The sequence below is a fragment of the Silurus meridionalis genome, chromosome 22, assembly GCF_014805685.1.
Source record: "Silurus meridionalis isolate SWU-2019-XX chromosome 22, ASM1480568v1, whole genome shotgun sequence".
Lineage (NCBI taxonomy): Eukaryota > Metazoa > Chordata > Actinopteri > Siluriformes > Siluridae > Silurus > Silurus meridionalis.
In genome coordinates, this window is record NC_060905.1 from 5,530,281 (window position 1) to 5,554,347 (window position 24,067).

Genomic DNA, 24,067 nt, shown 5'->3' on the forward strand with positions numbered 1-24,067 from the left:
TCCGCGAGTTCTTCTGCGGCTGCACAGAGATAACTGACGTTAAATGGCAAATTTTCCCCCCTTGTGCTCGAGATATTAGGGTTTGGCGACATAAAAAAAGTCGACATAACCGATAAAAAATGCTTAGAAAAAGCGAGAATTTGGCGGTTCCACTTCAAAAACGTCGACTTAATAGGGTTGTCGAGGTAACCGAGGGCGAGATCACCGGGTTCCACTGTATATATATATATATATATATATATATATATATATATATATATATATATATATATATTTACATTTGTACTATATGTTTGCACAAAGGCCTACTCCTGTCTGGATGGTCTGGGTGGGCTTACCTTGTCACCCTTGAGTACATATGATAAACACTTGCTCAAATGGGGTCCACCTGCCTGCATTTGAAGGTGAATGTTATCAGATCACAAAAATAGTCTTAAAGTTAGCTCATATGTCAGCAGGTCTAAAGCCAAAAAAGAGCTTTATATCATTCTTTTTTTTTTATCTTAAAGTCACCCGGCAGGCAAGATCATTTGACCCCTTCTCAGTGAAATACGTTTCCACATGTGCCTCTAAATGGTCCTCAGAGCAGGGGCCTCAGAGTCACATTACATATCGACTAAACTTGGTGGTCCAAGCCGGGTGCTCGAATAAGGCAGGGGAGAGAGGAGGAGGAAGGAGGAGTGCTTCAGACAAAAGTTACTAAACAGCTCAGAAACAAAGAGCCTATGCCCTGCCAGCCCGAGCAAGCCTTATTTCCCAGTCGGTACAAGCAGCCAGCCATCTCACCACAACCAGAGACGTACAGAGAGCCCACTGAAGAACCAGAGTAAATTTCCAAAAGTAGACAGCCAATGAAGCCTGACCCCCCTGGAAACGTATTATATGCCCCAGCCTACAGTGACCCACTTTCCCAAAAAGTCAAAAAGGCTAGGAAGGCCACGAGAAACTTTTCTGAAATATTACACTTTAATTTACGGTGTAAGAGGGTTTCAGTGTCTGCTCAGGTTTGGGACTGATATCTGTGAGAAAAGGTTTACCTTTACCTTATGTACAGGTTCTCATTCACACTCAGTCAAACTTATTTCACAGGGGTTTTTTTTGCATGTATTGTAATTTTAGCCCTGCCTGGACAGTGCATCAGTTTTATAATAAAATTGTGGAGTTTCATTTATGGAATTAATGAAGTATTATTGTAATAAGGTAATGGATTCATATAATAGCTAGCTCACTCTTATAGTATATGAGTTTAGTACATGGGTTCAGTATTTGGTTAATATTACATTTACATTTATGGCATTTGGCAGACGCCCTTATCCAGAGGGACTTACACATGAGCAGGGTTAGGGCCTTGTTTAAGGGCCCAGCAGTGGTGGGATTTGAACTTGTCCCTATCCAATCCAAAGTCCAATGCCTTCACCATTGAGCTACCACTTCCCACTTATAATAGCTTAAAGTATATAGATTTATATGTATATACCGTATATATTATGTATATAAGTTTAGTATTAAGGATTAATTATATGGGTTAAGTAATTAGGTTTAGTATATAGGTTTGTTATGTGCATTTAGAATATAGGCTTAGTGTATGGGTTTGGTATATAGTTTATTATATAGGTTTATTTTTTTATTTTTTTTATGTGTGTTTAGTATAAGAGTTTAGTATTTAGGCTTAATATATGGGTTTAGAACATTGGTTGATTATGTGGGTATATAGGTTCAGTATATGAATTTCGTATATAGGTTTTGCAATGGATTTAGTATATTGGTTTAACATAATGTATACATTTAAAGATGGATAGAGTATTTGGGTCTAGTTTATATATGTATTTATATAGGTATAGTATATGGGTTTATTACATATGTTCAGTATATTAATTTTCTACATATATTTATATATTTTTTATACAGGTTTAGTATGTAGGTTGTGTATACCTGTATGTATTTATTTTATGGGCTTATTATATGGTTTTAGTACATGGGTTTAGTATATAGTTTAAGTAGATGGGTTTAGCATATAGGATTAGTATATGGTTTTAATATCTTTACATATCACTTTTGTTTCAGAACAGCATGCCTAAATAACAGCTGTTAACCCGTCATGAGGTAAGCTTTGAGCCTTAAATAACAGCAGTGAGAGTAAGTCTATGTGAGATGTGATGGAGGAAGCAGGAAACCAAGCTGATGCTCTGATAAAGCGTAATATCCACCTGTAGTTCACCCACACTTATTCCCTTAGTTCTGTAATACTGAAGATAATATATCACTAATTAATTACAAAATAATAAAAGTCTGGGAGACTGAAACAGTACTCATTCCATAATTTCACCAAGATAATGTTTCTAGAGTAGGGCTGTTTCCTGACCAATAAGATAAAAAAAATTTTTTAACATAGCTTGAGAAAAAGATTTGTGCCTAAATGGATTTTCTTTAATTAGTATCTTGTACTTCCAGCATGTTGTACCGCATTTAAACCTAATAGTTAATTACCTGTAGGCCTTGTTGTGGGATTTAAGCATTTGCCAAGTCTGTGAATTCCCAGTAACACATCTCTTGTCACCCTAATTCTATCAACATAGCACACCAAACTCTCTGTGAACAGCAAAGACATAACCTCCCTGCCTGACCCCTAACCCCAGCCAAACTGGATGGAACCAGCTCCAAGGATTCTGGATCTAATCTCATCACCCAAGATAGGCTCCAAAGCTGCTATGGTTTCATCACACTACAGAGGGCTATTGTTCCGGAGCAGGCAGGCCTGCAGGAAGCCGGAGAGGCATAAGACACAAATCTGGCTAAGAGAAATCTTGGCAAGATGACCAGCAGACCCCTCTTGCATGTAATAATGTAGCCTTTCTATACATCCTCACCTCTGAACCCATTCATTTGATCTTGCAAGGCAGATAGGGGCTCTCATTTCCAAAGTAACACTGTTTACTTTAAAGGCGGCTTGTGCATGGATGTTTAAAACAACTGCTGTGGCAGGAAACCTCTGAGTCAAGCTTTAAGTCAGTTTGCAGCAAACTGATAAAGAATCGTTGGGGGGAAAAAGTATTTCAAAGATGAAATATTCTACTCATAGAACGAACTTGTCAAAGCAATTCGAGACTTAGGTTTCAGAACGGAACAATGAGAGCCTGTTCATAGTAATGTAGCTGATCATAGGGAGTTTATTAAACGAATAAGTATGGGTGCCTGCTCTCGTTAATTACATTCTAAAGCAGGAGGCTTGTCTGGTACCGCTGACAACTGGCAAGCGGAACGGGAATGCAATCTTCCTCTGAGGCAGCAGGTATTCAATAACAGTAAAGCAGCATTTATGTAGTAATCCTCTTAAACTTGCACAGGCACTGATATTGTCAATGCATATGAATACATATCCCTCATGTAGAATAACATCTTTAAGGCCCATGTGATAATAAAACTCCTATGTACACTGTAAATAGTGCAAGATCTTTATATTAGGATCCTCAACTGATCAGTACAATCACACAGTGCAATTATCAGAGGATAAAAAAAAGAGAAAAGCCTTGGATTGGATAATCAGCTCATTAAGGTTTTGCTAACAAGGTCATCTAACTGGGAATGGTGCACATTCTACAGTCCATACATTGTACATCCAGATGTCAGTTTATTTCACTATCTAGGAGGATCTGAGAGAGAGAGAGAGAGAGAGAGAGAGAGAGAGAGAGAGAGGAAGTTGATGCTCCATCTGAAAAAGAGCTGTGCTCTAGCCAATGGGTAGAGCTCCTCCATTGTTATCCACATTCCAGGAACTGTACATAGAGTACATAAAGTAAATGGAAAGCCTAATATTTAATTTGCCTGCTTTGATCCTGGCATACAAAATGTTGAATCGTTTTTTTTTTATAAACTGTGAAGGTGAAATGCAATTCGTCCCAAATTTGATCAAATATACATGTATTTTGTTTTATTATTATTGACTAATTTGTGCACAAATAATGGGAGTAGCTTGATTGATAAGGGCTGTGGTTAGAAATAAAGTCCTGCCCCTTACCAAGATGGGGGATGGGACGGTATAAAACAAATATTTGTGCCCACTGAAGCATAGGGAAGTCAAAAAATCCTGTGTGCTTCTTGTGCTTTATGTCTGTTCTTGAGTTTCCCACTTAAACCTGCAGTAAAGATGTTGTCACGGTAAGTAAATTACATGGATAATGATTTCGATGAATGTAGCACCAAATCAACAAAACAACTGAGATAAGTAAATGGTATTGGCAGGTAATGATGAGAGTATGACACCTTAATCAGTGAGTGTTTAGAAATGTACTGATTATGTTTAATATATAACTATGAACCTCAGAATAAAATATTGTATGCTGTGGTGATGAAATGAAGAATCTGGTCTGTTGCGGTCGATGTGTTTTGAAGCAATGTTTTAATATGTTTTATATATTTTAATTGGATTTGGTCACATGTATAGTGATGTCAAGAATAACTTGAGGATATGTGGCCTCTTGATACATTTGTTTGTTATATCTATTTTCCAACATATCATTTTACTCTCCGTGCATATAAAATAATAACCTGTAATAACCTTTAATAACCTTTATTAACAAATATTACCCATGACAGACAAGAATCATGTATGATGTGTTATGAATATTGGGAATATTGGGAATGTCCTGTATGTTGTGTCAGATTCTTTTTCCTTTTTTTTGTGTAATACCTACAAAAGATGTTTTACTTTACAGAAACCTTGTAGTTGCCTCAATAGCAATTGTCTTTCTGGCTACAGCAGTTTCAGCTGCTCCAGTCGAAGGTATGATGGCGTACCATGTTTTTCAGAACTAATCCTTTGTCTAAATGCAAGATCTCATGCAAGAACTTTTCTGTTACTGGCAACTGCTATCCCTGACTCTTTCTCTCTTTATTTAGACAAAGAACCAGAGGAAAATGATTTTGAAGCAGAGGAGGGTGAGGAAGAGCTCTCAGAGGAAGAAGAGGGTAGGAAATGTAGATCCACTTTCAATTGTGATGAGCATCCACAACCAGTACAGCAAAACAAAGAGAAAAAATGTGGAAAATCGTAAACTGTCTTTTTATTTTCTGAAATAGATATTTATATAAAATCCTATAAAGTTATATTTATATAAATTCTTTATAAAAAAAGAAATCCTTACACATGTCTGAGATAAAATAACTAGTGCAGATTGAGATGCTACAATAAATATAGCAATAATATGTGCTAAGTGAAAATGTAGCTACAAACATGTGGTTTAATAACATTTTTAAAAAGTCCTAAAAAAAAATCCTAAATATTTTTTAACAAGGACTAAAACAAAACCATTCTCAATTTCTGATATTGTACTGCTATGAGATGAGCATGAGTACCACTCTGAACACTTTTCTTTCTTTTTACTAGTTTAAATAGCCGAATAGCCATGCAGAAAAAAGTGAATCAATAGCAAATGCGTCAACGGAAGAAGAAATCGTCGGGAAAACAAAGTGAAAAACTTGTGAACAGTTGTTATAAACTGTATCCATCTTCCCTTTCTTTTCAGATGATGATGACTCCAAAGGTCAACATATGAAGGGTGGGTGACAAGTTAGCAACTTACCACCAAAATAAATAAAAAAAACTTCACCCATGGTTTAATTAGCCAACCTTGGCTGTGTATCTATAACATCTTTTGCGTATTTATTACTAGAAAAAAAAATATGGCACCACTTTATATTAAGGCCCACAAATAAAAAATATACTAATAATAAATAGTGTTTACTTGATGATGAATTGATACATGCGCTTGTCAGGAGATAATAAAGCATACACATTGTGCGCATCAGAGTCACATGACTAGCCATTAATAATACTATTTGTTAAGTATTTATAATAGTTATTAAAGTTTGTGTAGTTTAGCCCAAGTTATGTTATAATATTTGATATTTTTTGTTGTCCTGTACCTCGTGTTTAAATTAAAAAGCCCATTTCAGTGTCATAAATACAAAATCAGATGTTTTAAAGAACAGCTCGATTCGCTTCTTTTTTTTTTTTTAACATCGTTCCAATAAATTGAGTTGGTTTTGGTCACCGATGTTTTCTCGAACTGGATTTAAATAGCAAAATTGTCTCGAATTATTTGATAAATCTAGTTTGGGGTTAATCCACATTTTGTAGATAGCATAAATAATTTGCTAATGATGTAAAATGTAAAAAATACTGCAATTGTCATTATACTGTTAGTAGCATGATATATAATCATTTTCAAAATATTGAAAATGAACTATTACCATTATTAATAGGATTTTAATACTGGTAACATCATTTTCTAGTACACTAAGGATTGGTGTTTGTCTCAATTCATCATTTAATATAATTAATGATATTATAAAATAATATTAGTCAGCACAATTTTTCCTATTTGTGGACCTTACAGTAAAGTGTTACCAATAACCCAAGAACATATAGGGCAGGGATTGATGTCATCATACAAAAATTGTGTGTTTTTAACATTATGTCTAAAATGATCATAACAAACATAAACCCATTTCTAAGCATCATATAAACACTTATAATCCGATTTATAATACAGAACTGCATAGATTTATTTGTGTCCTTACATAAAATGCACAAGGTCTTGTAAGTCTGACAGAGTGGTATTGTGCTGCGCTTACTGACCCAGCCAGGACCAAACCAACTGCTCGGACAAGAGTTGATCTTGCGGAACCTCAAGGATATGTTTCTTGTTTCTCTGGATTTCTTTTTCTCAACAGGAGCTGGAGCCCAGCAAGCCACAAAGGTGCCCAAGGGCCCTGGTAAGATGATGCTAATCCTCTTTTTTAAGCTTTGGGGAGAGATCTCTTTGGGATTTGGGAGAACACTAAACCTCCTCACCTGTGAAAAGCAGCTCAGTGGGCACAGCTTAAGCTACCTTTACTGCCGAGTCTGCAAAGTCAATCATTTAATAATCTGGTTAGGGCTCAGGTATGTGGACATACTATACCTTAAAGGCTTCGTTTTACTTGATACATTCATGGAAGCAGAAAACTGAAATTAGTCCGGTGAGGATTTTCAAGTCTGGCTCAAAGAAAGCTTTGAGGTAGATATGGTTGGGAGTTTGCTGAGAAGTATTTTAGTAGACTGTAACCTTGCCTGCAATGAAGGTCTCGCTCTCTTCAAGGTGTGACTGTTCTACCTGGCATTTCTCCGGTGGGCGAACCTCCAAACGGTAAGGAGAGTAAACTCTATTCGTTAACTTAAGAAACAAGTCCATTAGCCCAATTTTCTCATGTATTCAGTGACAGAATGGTCCTGAGTGAGTCTGACAGAAACCTGGTGACCCCTTGGCTTATAAAATGTACTTTTATGGAAGCTTTTAGGGAAATGAAGTGTAAGAGACAACATCTTGTTATTTCCTAGGTCACAAAGTGAATGGAGCTGGTGCTTTACAGGCAAGCCTTGGCTGTAAGTTACACTTCACCCAATCAAAGACAGGCTAATGAAATAAAAAAAAAAAAGAATTTATGGTGATCAGTCGTGTATGAACCAAACATAAAAGGTTTACAAGCAAGAAATAGTTTTCGTCCCTCAATTCCTCAACTCCTAAACTATATTATAATGATTTTGATGTTTAGGAGTCATTAAGAGTCATGTGTTATTTATGAATGATAATGGCTAAAAAACCTGATTCTGATTCTAAATCTGATAAACGGTATAGATCTTCTTCTTTCGCCTGCTACCGTTAGGGGGCGCCACAGCGGATCATCCATCTACGTACCACCCTGTCCCCTACATCTGCCTCTTTTAAACCAACTACCTGCATGTCTTCTTTCACCACATCTGTAAAGCTCATGAACCATATAAATAATACATAATATATTAATGTAAGACTTTGTTGACACCTGACTCGAAGATTGTGGTTTTTTAAACATCCCATTCCACATTTAGTCCCTTTTGGCTGTTATAATAACCTCCACTCTTCCGTGAAGATGTTACACTAGTTTCTGGAGTGTGCTTGTGGAGATTTGTGCTCATTCAGCCATAAGAGTTTTAGTAAAGCCAAGTACTGATGTAGGGTGAGGATGCCCGGGGTGCAGTCATCGTTCCAATTCATCGCAAGTAGGGTTAAAGTCAGAGCTCTATAGCAGGCACTTATAATCTTCCACACCAGCCCATGTACACCAATGTTCTTGAATCTGGCTTTGTGCACAGGTTTGTGTGTCCTAGTTCAACTGAATGGAATTTTTTGCTACTTTTAACAACTTTAAGGTAAAAGTTTGGGGAGGAACCACGTCCGAGAGGAAACTTCTTAATACTTTTTTCCATCTAGTGTAAATGTAAAATGTAAATGTACTTGACTTTTCCTAGAGGCTATAGAGGTTAAATCTGTTAATTGTGTGAGGGTGGTAGCTCATTGGTTAATATGTTGGACTTCTGACTCTAAGCTGCCACTTCTTGGCCCTTAACCCTCTACCGCACAGTTGTACAAATGAGATAAATGTAAATGTCAAGTAACATAAATGTAAATTTAAATGTATTTGTATTTTGTTTCTATTTGAACAACACTTCTTCTCTTGTTGTTTTACAGCAGCAAGTGGATCCTCAGTCCAGGCAGTTGGAACTGATGGTAATAAAAGTCATCTTTCCAGCCACTGTTTGATGTTTGGTTAGTTTTATTTAACCATCTACATGCTGCCTAACCATATTTTCATATGGTTACAGGAAGTAACGGAAAAGACTCTCAAGCTTTGCCTTCAAGTTCTCACGGTAATGCACTCTGATGGTGATTCGATCAGCTTCAAACTGACCCAAAATATGGTCTCTTGCAAAGCAGTGTGTATACATCAGACACATTTTAGTTAAGTAGCGCTAGAGCACATGGTCATCATCTGAAGGAAACACAGTAAGCATGGGCATGTAGACTTTGTAGTGGCATAAAAAAAAAACATAAAACACAAAGTTAATTCACTTTCCTGGAGGTTTTAGGGGAAAAGAGGCCTCTTTATAAGTTTGGGATTAATACTTTCCTGTACTTGTTAATAGTGGACTTTGATGGAATTTCTTTTTTTTTTTTTTTTAAGAAAAAACAATAAAATTAAAGTAGGTACAACAAATAAAAAATGGAATAAAAGTAAATTCAACAAATATGCAAAGTAGGTAAAACTGGAGAACCTGAATTAAAAGGTGAATGATTTCTGTGGATTTTTGGATATAAAGGTGAAATGTGAAGTTATGTAACATGACACATTGTTGTGTTTAACAAAACATGATTTTAGGTACAGTTCATGGTCATGGGAGCTCAGGGTCCAAAGTCCCTGGTAATGGCAATTTTAATAAAAAATTATCAAAAATTACTTATAAAGAATTGTAATTCCAATCTTAAAATTCCCACTTTAGACTTCATAGCGTTTTTTTCTCTTTCGCAGGTGCAGCTGAAACTGCTTATTCAGACACTGCTTCTCATGGTATTTATCTAATTGTATGTTGCATGTCACATATACTTTAAAATATAGTAGGTTGATTTGTCTAGGTTTTTGTTTTTTTATCTTACTGTAAGATATTAGCCCATCACTTTTGTTCTTTAGGGTCATCAAGCCAAGTAGCACTGAGTCATGTGTCTTCAGGCCAAATGTCTTCAAACCATGTGTCAAGTCTGATGATATCAGGACACACAAGTGGCTCAGCTTTTGTTTCCTCTGAAATCCAGTCACAGACAGAGGGTATGATGAAGCATTCTGGGATTATTTTCCTTCCTCAGTGGAGTCAAGATGCCATACATTAAGATTTCTGAATGTGTGTGTGTGTGTGTGTGTGTGTGTGTGTGTGTGTGTGTGTGTGTGTGTGTAGAAGCAGCAACTACAGATGGAACTGCACATGACATTGGTGACTATGGTATGTTGAATATAAATCCCAATATTGCCCTGTATGAATAATTTCTTGACATTCCCCTTTTTTAACCTGATTATATGAACAATCTGGTAAAGTATTTCTCTTGCATTAGGTGAAAGCCAGGCAGTTCATCTTGGATCTCAGATTGAAGCTCCAGGTAAGATGATGCCGTATGAAACCAGCACAGAATTAAAAAATTTCTTCTGCAATTCACACTGACATTTAACATCACGACTGAATCATGATCTTATCTTCAACTGACCTCATCAACAATACCAAGGATCCAATATTATATCTGATCTGCCTCCACAAACACTAACATTATCACTAACAGTCATCATATATGCGTTACATTCTCTAGTTGTGTTACATTCTCTCTAGTTTTTCATATTTTTTATTATAAGCACATGACAAATTCCTTGTACATGGAACCCATGATGCATGATTCTAATTCTGATGTTATTTACATAAACATAGGCTCAGAGTCAATATTAGAGAAACCAGAGACGGGTTCAGAGACTGAGACCAATGGTAAGTATAAAGTTTTATCTTATGCATTATGTATAAGAGTTAAAAAATAAATATCATTATGTTGGTAACGAGGCCGAAGCACCAGTTGTGATCAAGATTTACCACCACAGGCAATGGACACAAACATCTCATTAATGGACAGGAGACAGGACACGCAGGTGAGAACATGAAACGTTGCTGATCTTAAAGATATTACAGAAAAGCTTCAAGGAAATTTTTGTAACATTTGAGTTTGACTTAATTTGACTTTATATTTAATTGTGAGTTATGCCTTCAATGTTTAGAACACAGGCATTTATTATCTAATGACTAATTGCGAGAAACCTTTTTTTAATGATGCTAGAATTATATTGTGGACTGATTTGTTCATTGATTGGTTCTTACACAGGCATGAATAATTTCATGGAAGGCACGACTCAAATAGACTTGACAGGTATGCATGTTTAAATTTAACCACATATAATATATTAAATACTGTGTGTTTATATACGTATATATATATATATATATATATATATATATATATATATATATATATATATATATATATATATATATATACACAGTACAGACCAAAAGTTTATATATATTATATATACAGTACAGACCAAAAGTTTGGACACACCTGCTCATTCAAAGAGTTTTCTTTATTTTCATGACTATGAAAATTGTAGATTCACACTGAAGGCATCAAAACTATGAATTAACACATGTGGAATTATATACATAACAAAAAAGTGAACTGAAAATATGTCATATTGTAGGTTCTTCAAAGTAGGCATCAAGAGAATGCCAAGAGTGTGCAAAGCAGTAATCTAAGCAAAAGGTGGCTACTTTGAAGAAATGAAATGAAATTCTTTGAATGAGAAGGTGTGTCCAAACTTTTGGTCTGTACTGTATATACACACACACACATATGTATACATTGACAGTAGTTTATGGACATCTGAGCATAAAATTCATATGTGCTTTTTAAACATCCCAAACCACATTTAGTCTCAATTTGCTGTTATAATAACCTCCACTTTTCTGGGAATATGTTACACCAAATTTTGGAGTGTGTTTGCAGAGATTTGTGCTTATTCAGCCACAAGGGTGTTAGTAAAGTCAGGGACTAATGCGGGGTGAGGAGGCCTGGGGTGCAGTCAGTTGCAATCAATCTCAAAGGCGTGGAATAAAATCTATATCTATAGACCTTCTATTCATATAAAGTTCCACAGAGTCTGTATGTATATGCATGTATATATATAAATATATACATACAGTATACATGTTGTTAAAGGGTGTTTGCATTTTAAAATCTTAGATTTATTTTAGAATTGAGGAAAAGACATGTAACAAGTTTTATTTCCCAGGTGGTTTTGATTCATATGGTTCCAATCTGGAAATGACAGGTATGTAAATGTTAGTACAAAGTGCACTAACAGTTGATCTAGAGACACTGGATTCCTCATTGATCTTGTATAACAGTGTAAGAGATGTTTCAGACCGTGCTCTTTGTGTCCATTAACTGCACAGGCATTATAGACCATTCCAGCCATGACTTCCTTATTGGTTTAATGGGTGAGCATCAATTTTTGCTCCTAGAAAGAACTCTTTTTTGTATGTCTGCTTGCTGAAACCCACTCATGGTATGTCTGTGTGCAGGTGGCATTGGGGACGGCTTTTCTCCAGATCCTTACACCGACACTATAGGTATGGCTTTAGACCTCACCGACGCTCCCTCAGACGTTATGCCCACTTGTCTAATCAATAATGCTGTTTCAGCAGATCACATGGGACTCAATTTTCAGGTAGAGTCAACAGGTTAGTGTCCCTTTGTGCCCAACCAAATACACTTGCAGGGTAGCTGTTGTACATTCCTAAGGATAGTGGTATCACTTAGATGTCATTCATTGGTCATTTTTTTGCAGGAGCTGGATTAGATCCTGGATTTCCAGCCATTATCAGTTCAGCTCAACCAGGTAATGGCTTTTTCTACATGACATATATCTACACTATCATTCTTCTTCTTCTTCTTCTTCTTCTTCTTCTTCTTCTTCTTCTTCTTCTTCTTCTTCTTCTCCCCTTTCTCTCTCTCTAGGCTTACACCAAGACTAATTTTTTTATTATTATTATTGAGAAACAAGATAATATAATGGGCCTAATAATATAATAGTAATAATGAGATAAGACCATGGGCTCATATGGAAGAAGCAAACACTCATCCCATCACTTGCCAAATTTCCATAATGTTCTAAGATTTAATTTTCCAAAAGCATCAAATAAATCATGCTAAATAGCTGCATGAGTATTACACTAAACAAAAGTTAATATGATCTTAGCCTTTTAGGAAACTGGAGCCCAAACACTAAATATATTTATAAGTTCTAATTAATAATGTAAAAATCTTTCATTCCTATACCCAACTAATCCAGCTCCTCACGCTGCAGAAAATGGTCCAGCTGCTTATGCCAGTGGTAAACATCTTTTTCAGCTATTTACAAAATGTACTAAATCAAGATGAAATCTATGTAAGCTTTTGTCTTTCATCACATTTGTTATACATAAATTATTAAATTATACATTTTCAGTGACCTCTGACAATGGTGCTCAACTCGGCTCCCCTGGAGATACGACAGGTAAATACAACAGATACTACAGATGTTGTGTAGCGTAGCAATGCTAGTTCTCAACACCAAATGATCAGCAACAAACCAAAATGGAAGTTAGGAATGGTCACCAGTGTGTGAATGATCAATGTGCAACATTTAAGGTTTTTAACACATTCAGATCCTACCTTTAATGATTAAACCATAGTGATTAGTTTTGATATAGAGTTTGGGTATGATGTGGTAATTAGTTTCAATATTGGAATTAGGGTTGATATATGGATTAGGGTTGATATAAAGATTAGGGTCGATAGAAGGATTAGGGTCGATACGGGGATTAGGGTGGATATAGGGATTAGGGTTGATATGGTGTTTAGAGTTGATATAGGGATTAGGGTTTATATAGTGATTTGGGTGGATATAGGGATTAGGGTTGATATGGTGTTTAGGGTTGATATAGGGATTAGGGTTTATATAGTGATTCGGGTGGATACAGGGATTAGGGTGGATATAGTGATTACGGTTGATATAGGGATTAGGGTTGATATAAGGATTAGGGTGGATAATGGGATAAGGGTCGATATAAGGATTAGGGTTGATATGGTGATTAGGGTTGATATAGTGATTAGGGTCGATATAAGGATTAGGGTTGATATAGTGAGTACGGTTGATATAGGGATTATTGTTGATATAAGTATTAGGGTGGATAATGGGATTAGAGTCGATATAAAGATTAGGGTTGATATAGGGATTAGGTCAAATTAGTGATTAGGGTTGATATAGGGATCAGGGTTGAAATAGGGATTAGCATCGATATAAGGATTAGGGTTGAGATAGTGAGTACGTTGATATAGGGATTAGGGTTGATATAAATATTAGGTGGATAATGGGATTAGAGTCGATATAAGGATTAGGGTTGATATAGTGATTAGGGTGGATATAGGGATTAGGTTGATATAGGGATCAGGGTTGAAATAGGGATTAGCATCGATATAAGGATTAGGGTCGGTATAGGGATTAGGGTTGATATAGTGATTACGGTTGATATAGGGATTAGGGTTGATATAAGTATTAGGGTGGATAATGGTATAAGAGTCAATATGAGGATAAGGGTTGATATGGTTATTAGGGTGGATGTGGTGATTAGGGTTGATATAAGGATTAGGGTGGATATAGGGATTAGGGTCGGTACAGGGATTAGGGTTGAAATAGGGATTAGGGTTGATATAAGGATTAGGGTGGATATAAGGATTAGGTTGGATATAGGGATTAGGGTTGATATAGTGATTGCGGTTGATATAGGGATTAGGGTTGATATAAGTATTAGGGTGGATAATGGTATTAGGGTTGATATAAGGATTAGGGTTGATATGGTGATTAGGGTTGATATAGTGATTAGGGTCGATATAAGGATTAGGGTTGATATAGTGAGTACGGTTGATATAGGGATTATTGTTGATATAAGTATTAGGGTGGATAATGGGATTAGAGTCGATATAAAGATTAGGGTTGATATAGGGATTAGGTCAAATTAGTGATTAGGGTTGATATAGGGATCAGGGTTGAAATAGGGATTAGCATCGATATAAGGATTAGGGTTGAGATAGTGAGTACGGTTGATATAGGGATTAGGGTTGATATAAATATTAGGGTGGATAATGGGATTAGAGTCGATATAAGGATTAGGGTTGATATAGTGATTAGGGTGGATGTAGTGATTAGGGTTGATATAGGGATCAGGGTTGAAATAGGATTAGCATCGATATAAGGATTAGGGTCGGTATAGGGATTAGGGTTGATATAGTGATTACGGTTGATATAGGGATTAGGGTTGATATAAGTATTAGGGTGGATAATGGTATAGAGTCAATATGAGGATAAGGGTTGATATGGTTATTAGGGTGGATGTGGTGATTAGGGTCGATATAAGGATTAGGGTGGATATAGGGATTAGGGTCGGTACAGGGATTAGGGTTGAAATAGGATTAGGGTTGATATAAGGATTAGGTGGATATAAGGATTAGGTTGGATATAGGGATTAGGGTTGATATAGTGATTGCGGTTGATATAGGGATTAGGGTTGATATAAGTATTAGGGTGGATAATGGTATTAGAGTCAATATGAGGATAAGGGTTGATATGGTTATTAGGGTGGATGTGGTGATTAGGGTCGATATAAGGATTAGGGTGGATATAGGGATTAGGGTCGGTACAGGGATTAGGGTTGAAATAGGGATTAGGGTTGATATAAGGATTAGGGTTGATATAAGGATTAGGGTTGATATAAGGATTAGGGTGGATATAAGGATTAGGGTCGGTATAGGGATTCAATTTGATAAAGTGATTAGATTTGATATAGTTGATATAAAGATTAGGGTTTATTTATGGTGATTAGGTTTAATATGGGGAGATAGTTATTAGGGTTTTTGTGATTAGGGTTGCTATAATAATTGGGGTTGATGCAGTGATTAGGCTTAATATAGTGATTTGTTTGGATAGAGTGATTAAGATTGGCAGCGATTTTGTATTCATATAGTGATTAGATTTGAAACTATGATTAGGTCTATTGTAACATTTTTAGGTTTGATAGAGTGATTCGGTGTAATATAGTGGATAAAGTGATTAGGGTTTATTTATGGTGATTCGATTTGATGTAGTTATTAGGTTAATATAATGATTAGGGTTGATGTAGTGATTAGGTCTAATATAGTGATTTGATTTGATCTATCTACTGCTCCTGGTCCACAGAGGGAGCTGATAACAATGGTGCTGACTCACCCAATATAAATGGTAAGATATAATACAAGCAAAGATCTAATGCTGGATTAACTGAATTTATTTCATAGTGTGAAGTCAGCAAATGAAATCAAAGTTTGTTTGAGTTTTTCTTTTTTTTTTTCTTTTTTCCATTCTCTCGTGCCAGGCAATGGCCGTCTCAGACCGGTTCCAGACATCCACAAAGGTATAAAAGTTGTACTAGCAAATCCATCATTTAAATTAGAAAACTTTGAAAAATAGAAAGTACAAATCTAGGTTTGTGTAATGCATTTTACAGGTGATGCTCCGGAGATCGGCATCCACCTTTACACCAGTAAGCACCAAAAAGAAGTCTAAAGTTCTAATCCAAAGGGGTTATTTTATATCTGGTCCTCACAGAAGGCTGTTTTTATATTTGCTTATAAAAAAAATTATGTTTCAAATGTACTACATTTGTATTGCTATGGAAGACAAATCAAAGAGATTTTGCTTGTACGTTATATGTAATGTGCAGGATGTTACATCGAAAATAAACCAGGAGTTCAAAAGTCAAATGAACACTGAATAGAGCAAAACCTTTGAATGGAATATAAAAGAATGACTTTCCATTTAATTGGTATATCTCTAATCTTAGCAGGTGAACACCAAGGACTCATTACACAAACAGACACAGGTGAGTTCAAAATCATTCAAGATCATTGTTTAAGGAACCCAGCAGTAAAACTGTGCCCCCTTTCACTATTTAGATACTAAATAGGCTTAGCTCTTAAATCTTTTCTAAGAATCTGAGTAATAGCGGCAGGTTTTAGTTCTGATTTATTTTTTTACCTATTTGCTTTTTCAGCAGAAACCCTGGATGTTATATACCCTACTGCTAGCCCTGTCACCAAAATCCCCTGTAAGTCTGCTAAATTTGTGGATATAGTTTAATCCTTTGACTTGTATATTGTGACAAAATGCTACTTAAAGACAGCTCACAATTTGAACCAATTCTCTGCTCAAAGCGGACACTGCGGTCACATCACACACTGAAGGGGTGGGACCGCAAACGGACGTGACAGGTAATATACTGAACTATTGTACTGAATTCTAAGACTTGAAGAAAAGCGCTGAGTTTGCATTAGATGAATTGAATGATTAAGTTTATGGTTTAGCAGGTTTAATAGGTGAACCAGTGACTAACGGACACAAACAGATTAACATAACAAGTAAGTTAAAGATTATGCACAAAATAATGGCTGTATAAGTATAAGGAAAACTAACAAAGGAGACATTAGTGACATCTGTTTTTACATTTCAGTCATGGCTGATTCCATCTACAGCTCTAGACCATCAAATACATTAGGTTTGTATTTGCTGGTTAGATGTTTCCTCACATTCATTACACAACAAATGTTTATTGATAAGTATAACTACAGAAAATGGTCCAGTGTTCTCAGTAAGCATGGAGTGATACGGATTGTTTTTAATTATAAATATAAATTGTCCACGGTCAAAGGGACTTGCATTCCGGCTGACTTTTTCATTTTTGGTGGCATTTCCACTAAACACAGTAAGCCGATTTGAAACAATATACTCAAATACGTTCTATTTCTAAAAGGAATCTAGAGCACCTGCCCTAATTCAATCTCTTTATGGTCATATCTCTTTGTTTGTCTTGATAGTAATCAGCAGTAAATATCGCTGAATTGGAAATGACAATCATGGTGACAGTATCAGAGGTGGAAAGTAACGAATTACATTTGCTCGCTTTATTGTAATCGAGTAGTTATTTTGTGTACTTATACTTTAAAAGTAATTTTTAAAGGCTGTCATTTTACTTTTACTTGTCAATTTTTTAGTTTGAAGTATTGTACTTAACTGCAATTTAAATCATTTTTGTTACTGAATAAAAAAAATAATATATGAAAATAGGAAAAAAAAAATCGCACCCTGAAAACTACCGCACTGATTGGTTGTTGGGAGGAGAAAAAATGTACTAAAGTAGTGGTTAAGGCACTGGTCGCTGAATCAGAAGGTCAAAAGTTCAAATCCTACCACCACCAATTTGCCACTGCTGGGCCTTTGTGCAAGGCCTATAACCTTCACCTGCTCAGTTGGAAGTTGCTTTGGATAATGCAATAATTGTACAAGTTGTACTTGGACTGGACTTGATTTAATGCAGAAATATTCCATATTTATATACTAATAATGTTTAAAATCTCTTTTTTGCATACTGTTTATCAGAAACACCCATCACAGTTCTAAGTTGCTCTTTGACGCTCTGACATTACCTTCTCATGCTCTTAGGATTTAATCTCTATGGCCTGATTTTAAAGCTCTATGGCCAGAGTTATATTTATATAATCTTATATAGAGAAGCAATCCTTCAGCATGGGGTTGAAGATGGACATGGAGACAGAAACCTGAGACAGTATTTAAAGAAAACTAATTCCACAAGATTGGCTTTTAGTGCCTAGGTCATGAAATAATCATTTATACTGCTTCAGGTTGAAAATAATACCATCACCTTATAAAACAAGTTCAAATTAAGCTTATCGTAATACCAATTCCTGGGGTAAACGGATCACTATTAAATAAAAACATTGGAGGAAAGAAAAGTATGAACATGAAGTCATTTCACTAACTAATAAAAGCAATCTCACGCAGGGTATGAAAGCACTGGTGTGACTGAAGGAATCGAAACCATACAGGTAATCAGTGTACGTTCAACATGCGGAACGATGGATCTGTTCAGCCTCACATGCAGCTATTTCATCATTCGATTGTCCTTCTCAACTGCAGATTCTGTGATTGATAATAGAGCTGGAATTACAGGTGAGTTCCTTTTATACACCGAACATTATTCACTGAATGTTTCAAACATCTCATTTGCAGCTAAAATTTAAAAAGAAGTTTAGGCGCAGTAAGAATTGTCTTACTATTGATAAGGTGTTATCCAAACCACTTTTAGATGCCTCACAGACACATAGTAATATGGTTCAGACAGAGATCAGAGGTAAGTGACGTTTTAAAAGCAAGCACCCTTCAGTGACGGTGACCTGATGAGGTCATGTGTGGTTGTACAGAGGTAATAACATAGCAACTCTATTCAGTCACAGGGGATCCAGTTGGAGTCTCCTCACAGACAGATGCTACAGGAACAGGTTGGTGGGTCTGCCATAGCATGGATAAAATCAAAGTTAATCATTACAGGCTTTTACATTTGCAAATTTGTCTTCTAGCTGTAGCTGAACTTCAAGGGACTCTCAGGGGTCTGAGTAAGTTCATTTTTTTATTCAAGTTTTTAAATAGTTAAATAAAGACATCCAGCTTAAGATATAGCACAAAATGCTATTTGTATGGGATCATCCATGGCTAGGTTTGTGTTACTCCTATTTGTTTTACATGCAGAAGTGAACAACTGCGAAGCAGAGTGCATTAAAATGGTATATAATAAACACTTAGCTATGGATTACCTTGTTTATTCCCTGCTCAAATGCTGGCATTGAAAAGTTATACACCGATCGGGCATAACTTTATGGCCACTGATGAACATTATGACCACCTGCCTAATATTGTGTTGGTCCCACTCTTCCTGCTGAAACAGTTCTGACCCATCGAGTATTAACAGCATGAACTTCTTCAGCAATTTGAGCTCCAGAATCTCGTCTGTTGGAATCGGACCAGGTGCGATGATGAAGAGATAATCAGTGGTATTCTCTTCACCGTTATAATTCATAATGTTATACTGCCATAGTGTTATGCCTGATTGGTGTATGTTCGAAGTGCAAAACTGACCAAAAAGATACAATTTTCAATATCTATTTCACATATGGGTTGCCAGATATGTCTGTTCTAATCATACACAGAGATCAAGTAGTAAAATACGATTACATTTATTTGAACTCATTTTAAGAACTAGTTAGAAAGAATAAAAAGGAAAACATTATTGCACAGACAAACAAAGTGTGTGTCTGTGCTGCATAATGAAGATGTTGGTGTTTACTCCTGGTGCTGAGTAATGTTATATTTCTCATTTGAACAATTTCTTCTCAGTTCATTACTTTACCTTGTGTCTAAGCTCATTGATTAAAATCATCTTATTCCCTATATTGGTTAAACGCTACTAAAAAATCCTCCATGTAGAACATCAGGAAGCGAACTCTGAACTGACTCTGTATATACCGTATTTTTCGGACTATAAGCCGCTACTTTTTTCCCACGTTTTGAACCCCGAGGCTTAAACAGAGGAGCGGCTTGTTTATGAATTTTTCCTGGGTTTTTCCCGGTTTCACAAACTTCAAGTCCCATAACATTAGACCAAAAGAATTTCAGACGGAAACGAAAAAACGCACCTCACCTGTGTATTGAGCTGCACGGCATCGGGAGGAAAAAACTTTTTTTTTAAACTGGGTGAAGGGAGAGCTTGCTAACTCCAGTTGCAACAGAAATCATATAAGCACAGACAGGTTTCCAAAACTCATGCTTTTTTATTTTTCTTGGCAACAGCGTTACGGGTTAGTTAAAGAAACTTACAAATGAGCATCAGAAAATAATAAGGACATATTCCTCGTCTTGCACACACGCAGAAATACCGGAAAAATCCGGTGGCATGCTATTCCCAAAATACCGCTATGCTCCTAAAGGAAGCGCAACATATTTCACCCGTTACACCGTGTAACAGACACTCTCTTTCATTAAAGCCTGTGTAAAGTTCATTAGTTTCAGTGTAGACAGGTGCGGCTTATTTATTTTAAAAATAAAAATCTTTGAAAAATTGCGGCTTATATATGGGTGCGCTTTATAGTCCGGAAATTACGGTAACTGTTTATAAAGGAAAGCATTAATATATAATGGTGATGAAACTGAACCCTGTGTGCGTTCAACAGTTTGATCATACACCATCCAGCCAATCCGAATCGAGTATTCAGGCAGACCATGGTTTAATGTGCATTTATTTACTTTCCTTATAAAGACAATCAGTTATGTTACTCATTTTCATTCATCAACAGATCAACCTGGTGCTACGGAACAGACACAACCAGCTGGTAAGCTTAATGGAAGTTAACAGCTGAAAAGTAATACAGTACTCCTTACATACAGTGGATGCATGTTATTTATGTGCAGCAATTTAACACCACATGGTTTCAGGAGCTTTGGAAGGAAAACGTGTGCTCACATGAATTCTGGAACTAGTACATGGTCTGAATGTTGTAACTGTCCAGACGTTGGCTTTAATCTGTCAGTTTTTTAACTGTAGCGTTTGACACAACCTCTATTAAATAATGAGAATGTTCTAATAAGAAGTGGAATGGCTGAGAATTTGACATGTGACATCAACATGGTTAGACATTTTAGATTTATATTTTTTTGCATCTGGAAATGGTTACACAGTGGTTAAGAGGTTAGACTTCTAATTGGATAGTTGGATTTTAAATACAATGACTACCAAGCTGCCACTCCTGGGCCCTCGAGCCCTTATCCCTCAATTTCTTAGTTGTATAAATGAAATAATTGTATCACTCTGGATCTGCCAAATGACAAAAATGTAAATTTAAGTGTACATTTTTCAATCCACGCATTCGGTTTTTACTTGACAAGCATGCTTTTTCAAATGCTTTAATCTTTGTAAGGATTTTTAGATTTACCAAAAAAGTACTATAATAATAATTATTAATAGTTAAAAAAAGAGAACATGGTCTCTTTTTTTTAATCTATTTTATCTCTTTTAATAGTAAATAGTAGATTCAAGATATTCAAGATATTGATATATTTTACATTTAACAGCATCTTCTTTATTTCATTAAGATCATTTATTTGAACCTCCAACCTAAATCCTTATAACTTGCAGTTAGAAGATACTCTGCCCTGGAATATGATGGCTTTGGTACTACAGAAGCATGCTTAGGAGTTTGTTTTCACGAAGGTGCAAAAAACATTTGATTTAATTCTGCTTTATTGATCATTCTTCAAAATGTAAACATCAGTTTATTATTAATGGAAAAATATACTGTATAATAGTAAAAAAAGAAATCTAAATGCCTTGTACATATTCAACATTCAGCTCCATAACGTTCTCTAACCTCTTTTATAACATCCAGACTACTCTCTGAGGTGTAACATTCAACCCCTTCCAGATGAAATACGAAATATCTGTTGCAATGTTTCCTGATCCCTCGCCAGAGTTACTTTTTCATCACTTTCTTTAAATCAGCCCCAAACACTGTTTTTTCTTGCTACATTCTTTTTATTTTACCTTGTATTTTGCAATTTTTTTGGTGATTGTCCAATTTATTTTTGTTTTATAGTAAAAATTTTCTTTGGACAGACAGACAGACAGACAGACAGACAGACAGACAGACAGACAGACAGGACGGACGGACGGACGGACGGACGGACGGACAGACGGACGGACGGACAGACAGACAGACAGACAGACAGACAGACAGACAGATAGATAGGAAGGATAGGATAGGATAGGATAGGATAGGATAGGATAGGATAGGATAGGATAGGATACATTACATTACATCCCCGCCCATATGTGTGATGTCTCTATGCACTGCATATACTGCATACCCCCATTTTTTGTGCCTCATCATTTGTATGCCTCATACATTGTACACTTTTGGCTTCACACTGTGTGAATCGAGTGTGAATCTACCTTTAGGTTAAAAGCTTGGAAGTGTAAAAAAATAAAGCAATTTTTTTGGAAATAATATAAAAAATGTTGAATATGTCTATAACCAGATGCTCAATAGCTCTTTTTTCTTGCTGGTTTTGCTTGTTCTGTCCAGTTTCAGCAGGTGAACAGTACCACACATCTGGTCAGGGTCCTGAAGGTGGGTCTTAAACCTTTTTTTTCTGACACATACAATATTTAATGCTGTATACAGTAGACCAGGCATATGGCTTTTAAAAAATTTTTTTTAAAAAGTATGTACAACTAATCAGTGTAAAGACAGATTATTATTTTCACGGAAACACAGTTGGCTGGACACTGGTGTGGTACATTAGAGTGAGGTAAGATATAGAGGTATAAATCAGTAGGCAGAGCCGATTCTCTCTCTCTCTCTCTCTCTCTCTTAAATTGCGGACAAAATGGGGAATAAAAAAATGATCAGGAATAAATAAATAATCGGATTGTGTCCTCCTGAAAGGTGCAGAAAATGTGGAACTGGAAGATACCTGCTGATTTTCACATGAAGCCACGTGTGAAGTTTCTGCGCTACAGATTTCAGTGTATGGAACAGACGGCCTGGCAGAGGAACAGCGACCCCAACCAATAGCCTTAGCTTTGATTCCAGTGTCTCAGTTTTTTATTTTTTTTATTTTAAGTTTAACTATTTAAACACCGAGACAAGACGACACTGTAATGAATATTTTATGGCACCTGTTTTCTACGGCCACATTGTATTGAAATAGTTTAATGCGAAGGGGTGAGGGATAAATTTAGTGATGGGGTGAAAGAAAAAAAGAATTGACCTTTTTAAACCTTGTTAAAAGCAGACCGTACAATTCCAATTTTCATTTCTAACTTCTTTTCCTATGTCTCGCTGTATTTCCATGCCTAGCTGTATCGAGCAATACTCTCTCCAAGTGTCATATATTGTACATTTCCAAATGTCAGTTGAAAATCACATTAAAATTTTAACATCTATTTTGAACATTGATCTCGGGTGTTTTGATTGGCCACAGGAATTGAGGCCAACTTAATCTACAAACTTGGAGACACACAATTGTATAGGATGTCTTTGGATGTGGCATTAAATTTCCCTTATTTGAACTAAGAGATCCAGACCTGTTCCAGCATGACAATGCTCCTGTTGACAAAGCCAGTTACATGAAGATATGCTTCATATTGTTTGGAGTGAAAGATCTCCTGCCATAGAGTTCTGACCTCAACCCTACTAAACACCTTAGAGATGAATTGAAACACTGACTTCACCCCAGGCCACTTCATCTCACCTACATCAATAGATGACTGTACTAACACTCGTGGATGAATGAGCTCAAATCTTCAAAAACACCCTCCAAAATCCAGTGGAACATCTTCCCAGAAGAGTGGAGGTTATATGGTGAGCAAAAGAGGAATAAATGGAATGAGATTTTCAAAAAGCACACACAAATCCGATGTTCAAGTGTCCCCAAAAATGTTGTTCATATTGTGCATCACATTATGTGTGTCACAAAAACACAAGTATTTTGTTGGAGCGCTTTTATGCTTTGATTATGGCATGCATGTGCCGTGGCATTGTTTCCATAAGCTTATGCAACAAGAGTTACATTAATTTCTCATCAAGATCTTGTACATTTACATTTATGGCATTTGGCAGATGCCCTTATTTAAAGTGATTTA

At 36.0% G+C, this 24,067-nt stretch overlaps 1 protein-coding gene across 10 annotated transcripts; it reads left to right on the top strand.

The window, feature by feature from the left end:
- The first annotated feature begins 4,060 nt into the window (after window positions 1–4,060).
- si:ch211-80h18.1 (uncharacterized protein LOC555593 homolog) lies at window positions 4,061–23,375 on the top strand. 10 transcript variants are annotated; one of them, XM_046834345.1, is made up of 40 exons: window positions 4,061–4,155; window positions 4,713–4,780; window positions 4,897–4,965; window positions 5,523–5,555; window positions 6,733–6,774; window positions 7,140–7,187; window positions 7,379–7,423; window positions 8,547–8,585; window positions 8,681–8,725; window positions 9,235–9,276; window positions 9,385–9,423; window positions 9,544–9,678; window positions 9,806–9,850; window positions 9,960–10,004; window positions 10,325–10,378; window positions 10,489–10,536; window positions 10,767–10,811; window positions 11,734–11,772; window positions 11,897–11,941; window positions 12,026–12,073; window positions 12,146–12,184; window positions 12,292–12,342; window positions 12,796–12,837; window positions 12,952–12,999; window positions 15,718–15,759; window positions 15,893–15,931; window positions 16,025–16,060; window positions 16,361–16,399; window positions 16,571–16,624; window positions 16,731–16,787; window positions 16,881–16,934; window positions 17,027–17,071; window positions 18,376–18,419; window positions 18,511–18,543; window positions 18,680–18,724; window positions 18,822–18,872; window positions 18,951–18,986; window positions 20,721–20,756; window positions 22,506–22,550; window positions 22,869–23,375. In XM_046834345.1, the coding sequence occupies exons 1-34, from the start codon at window positions 4,145–4,147 to the stop codon at window positions 18,517–18,519; spliced, it is 1,584 nt and encodes a 527-aa protein (XP_046690301.1). In that variant the 5' UTR covers window positions 4,061–4,144; the 3' UTR covers window positions 18,520–18,543; window positions 18,680–18,724; window positions 18,822–18,872; window positions 18,951–18,986; window positions 20,721–20,756; window positions 22,506–22,550; window positions 22,869–23,375. The 10 variants fall into 10 exon arrangements, with proteins under 10 accessions (XP_046690301.1, XP_046690306.1, XP_046690307.1 ...); XM_046834350.1 differs by having other exon boundaries at window positions 16,884–16,934; XM_046834351.1 differs by having other exon boundaries at window positions 16,574–16,624.
- Window positions 23,376–24,067: the final 692 nt, after the last annotated feature.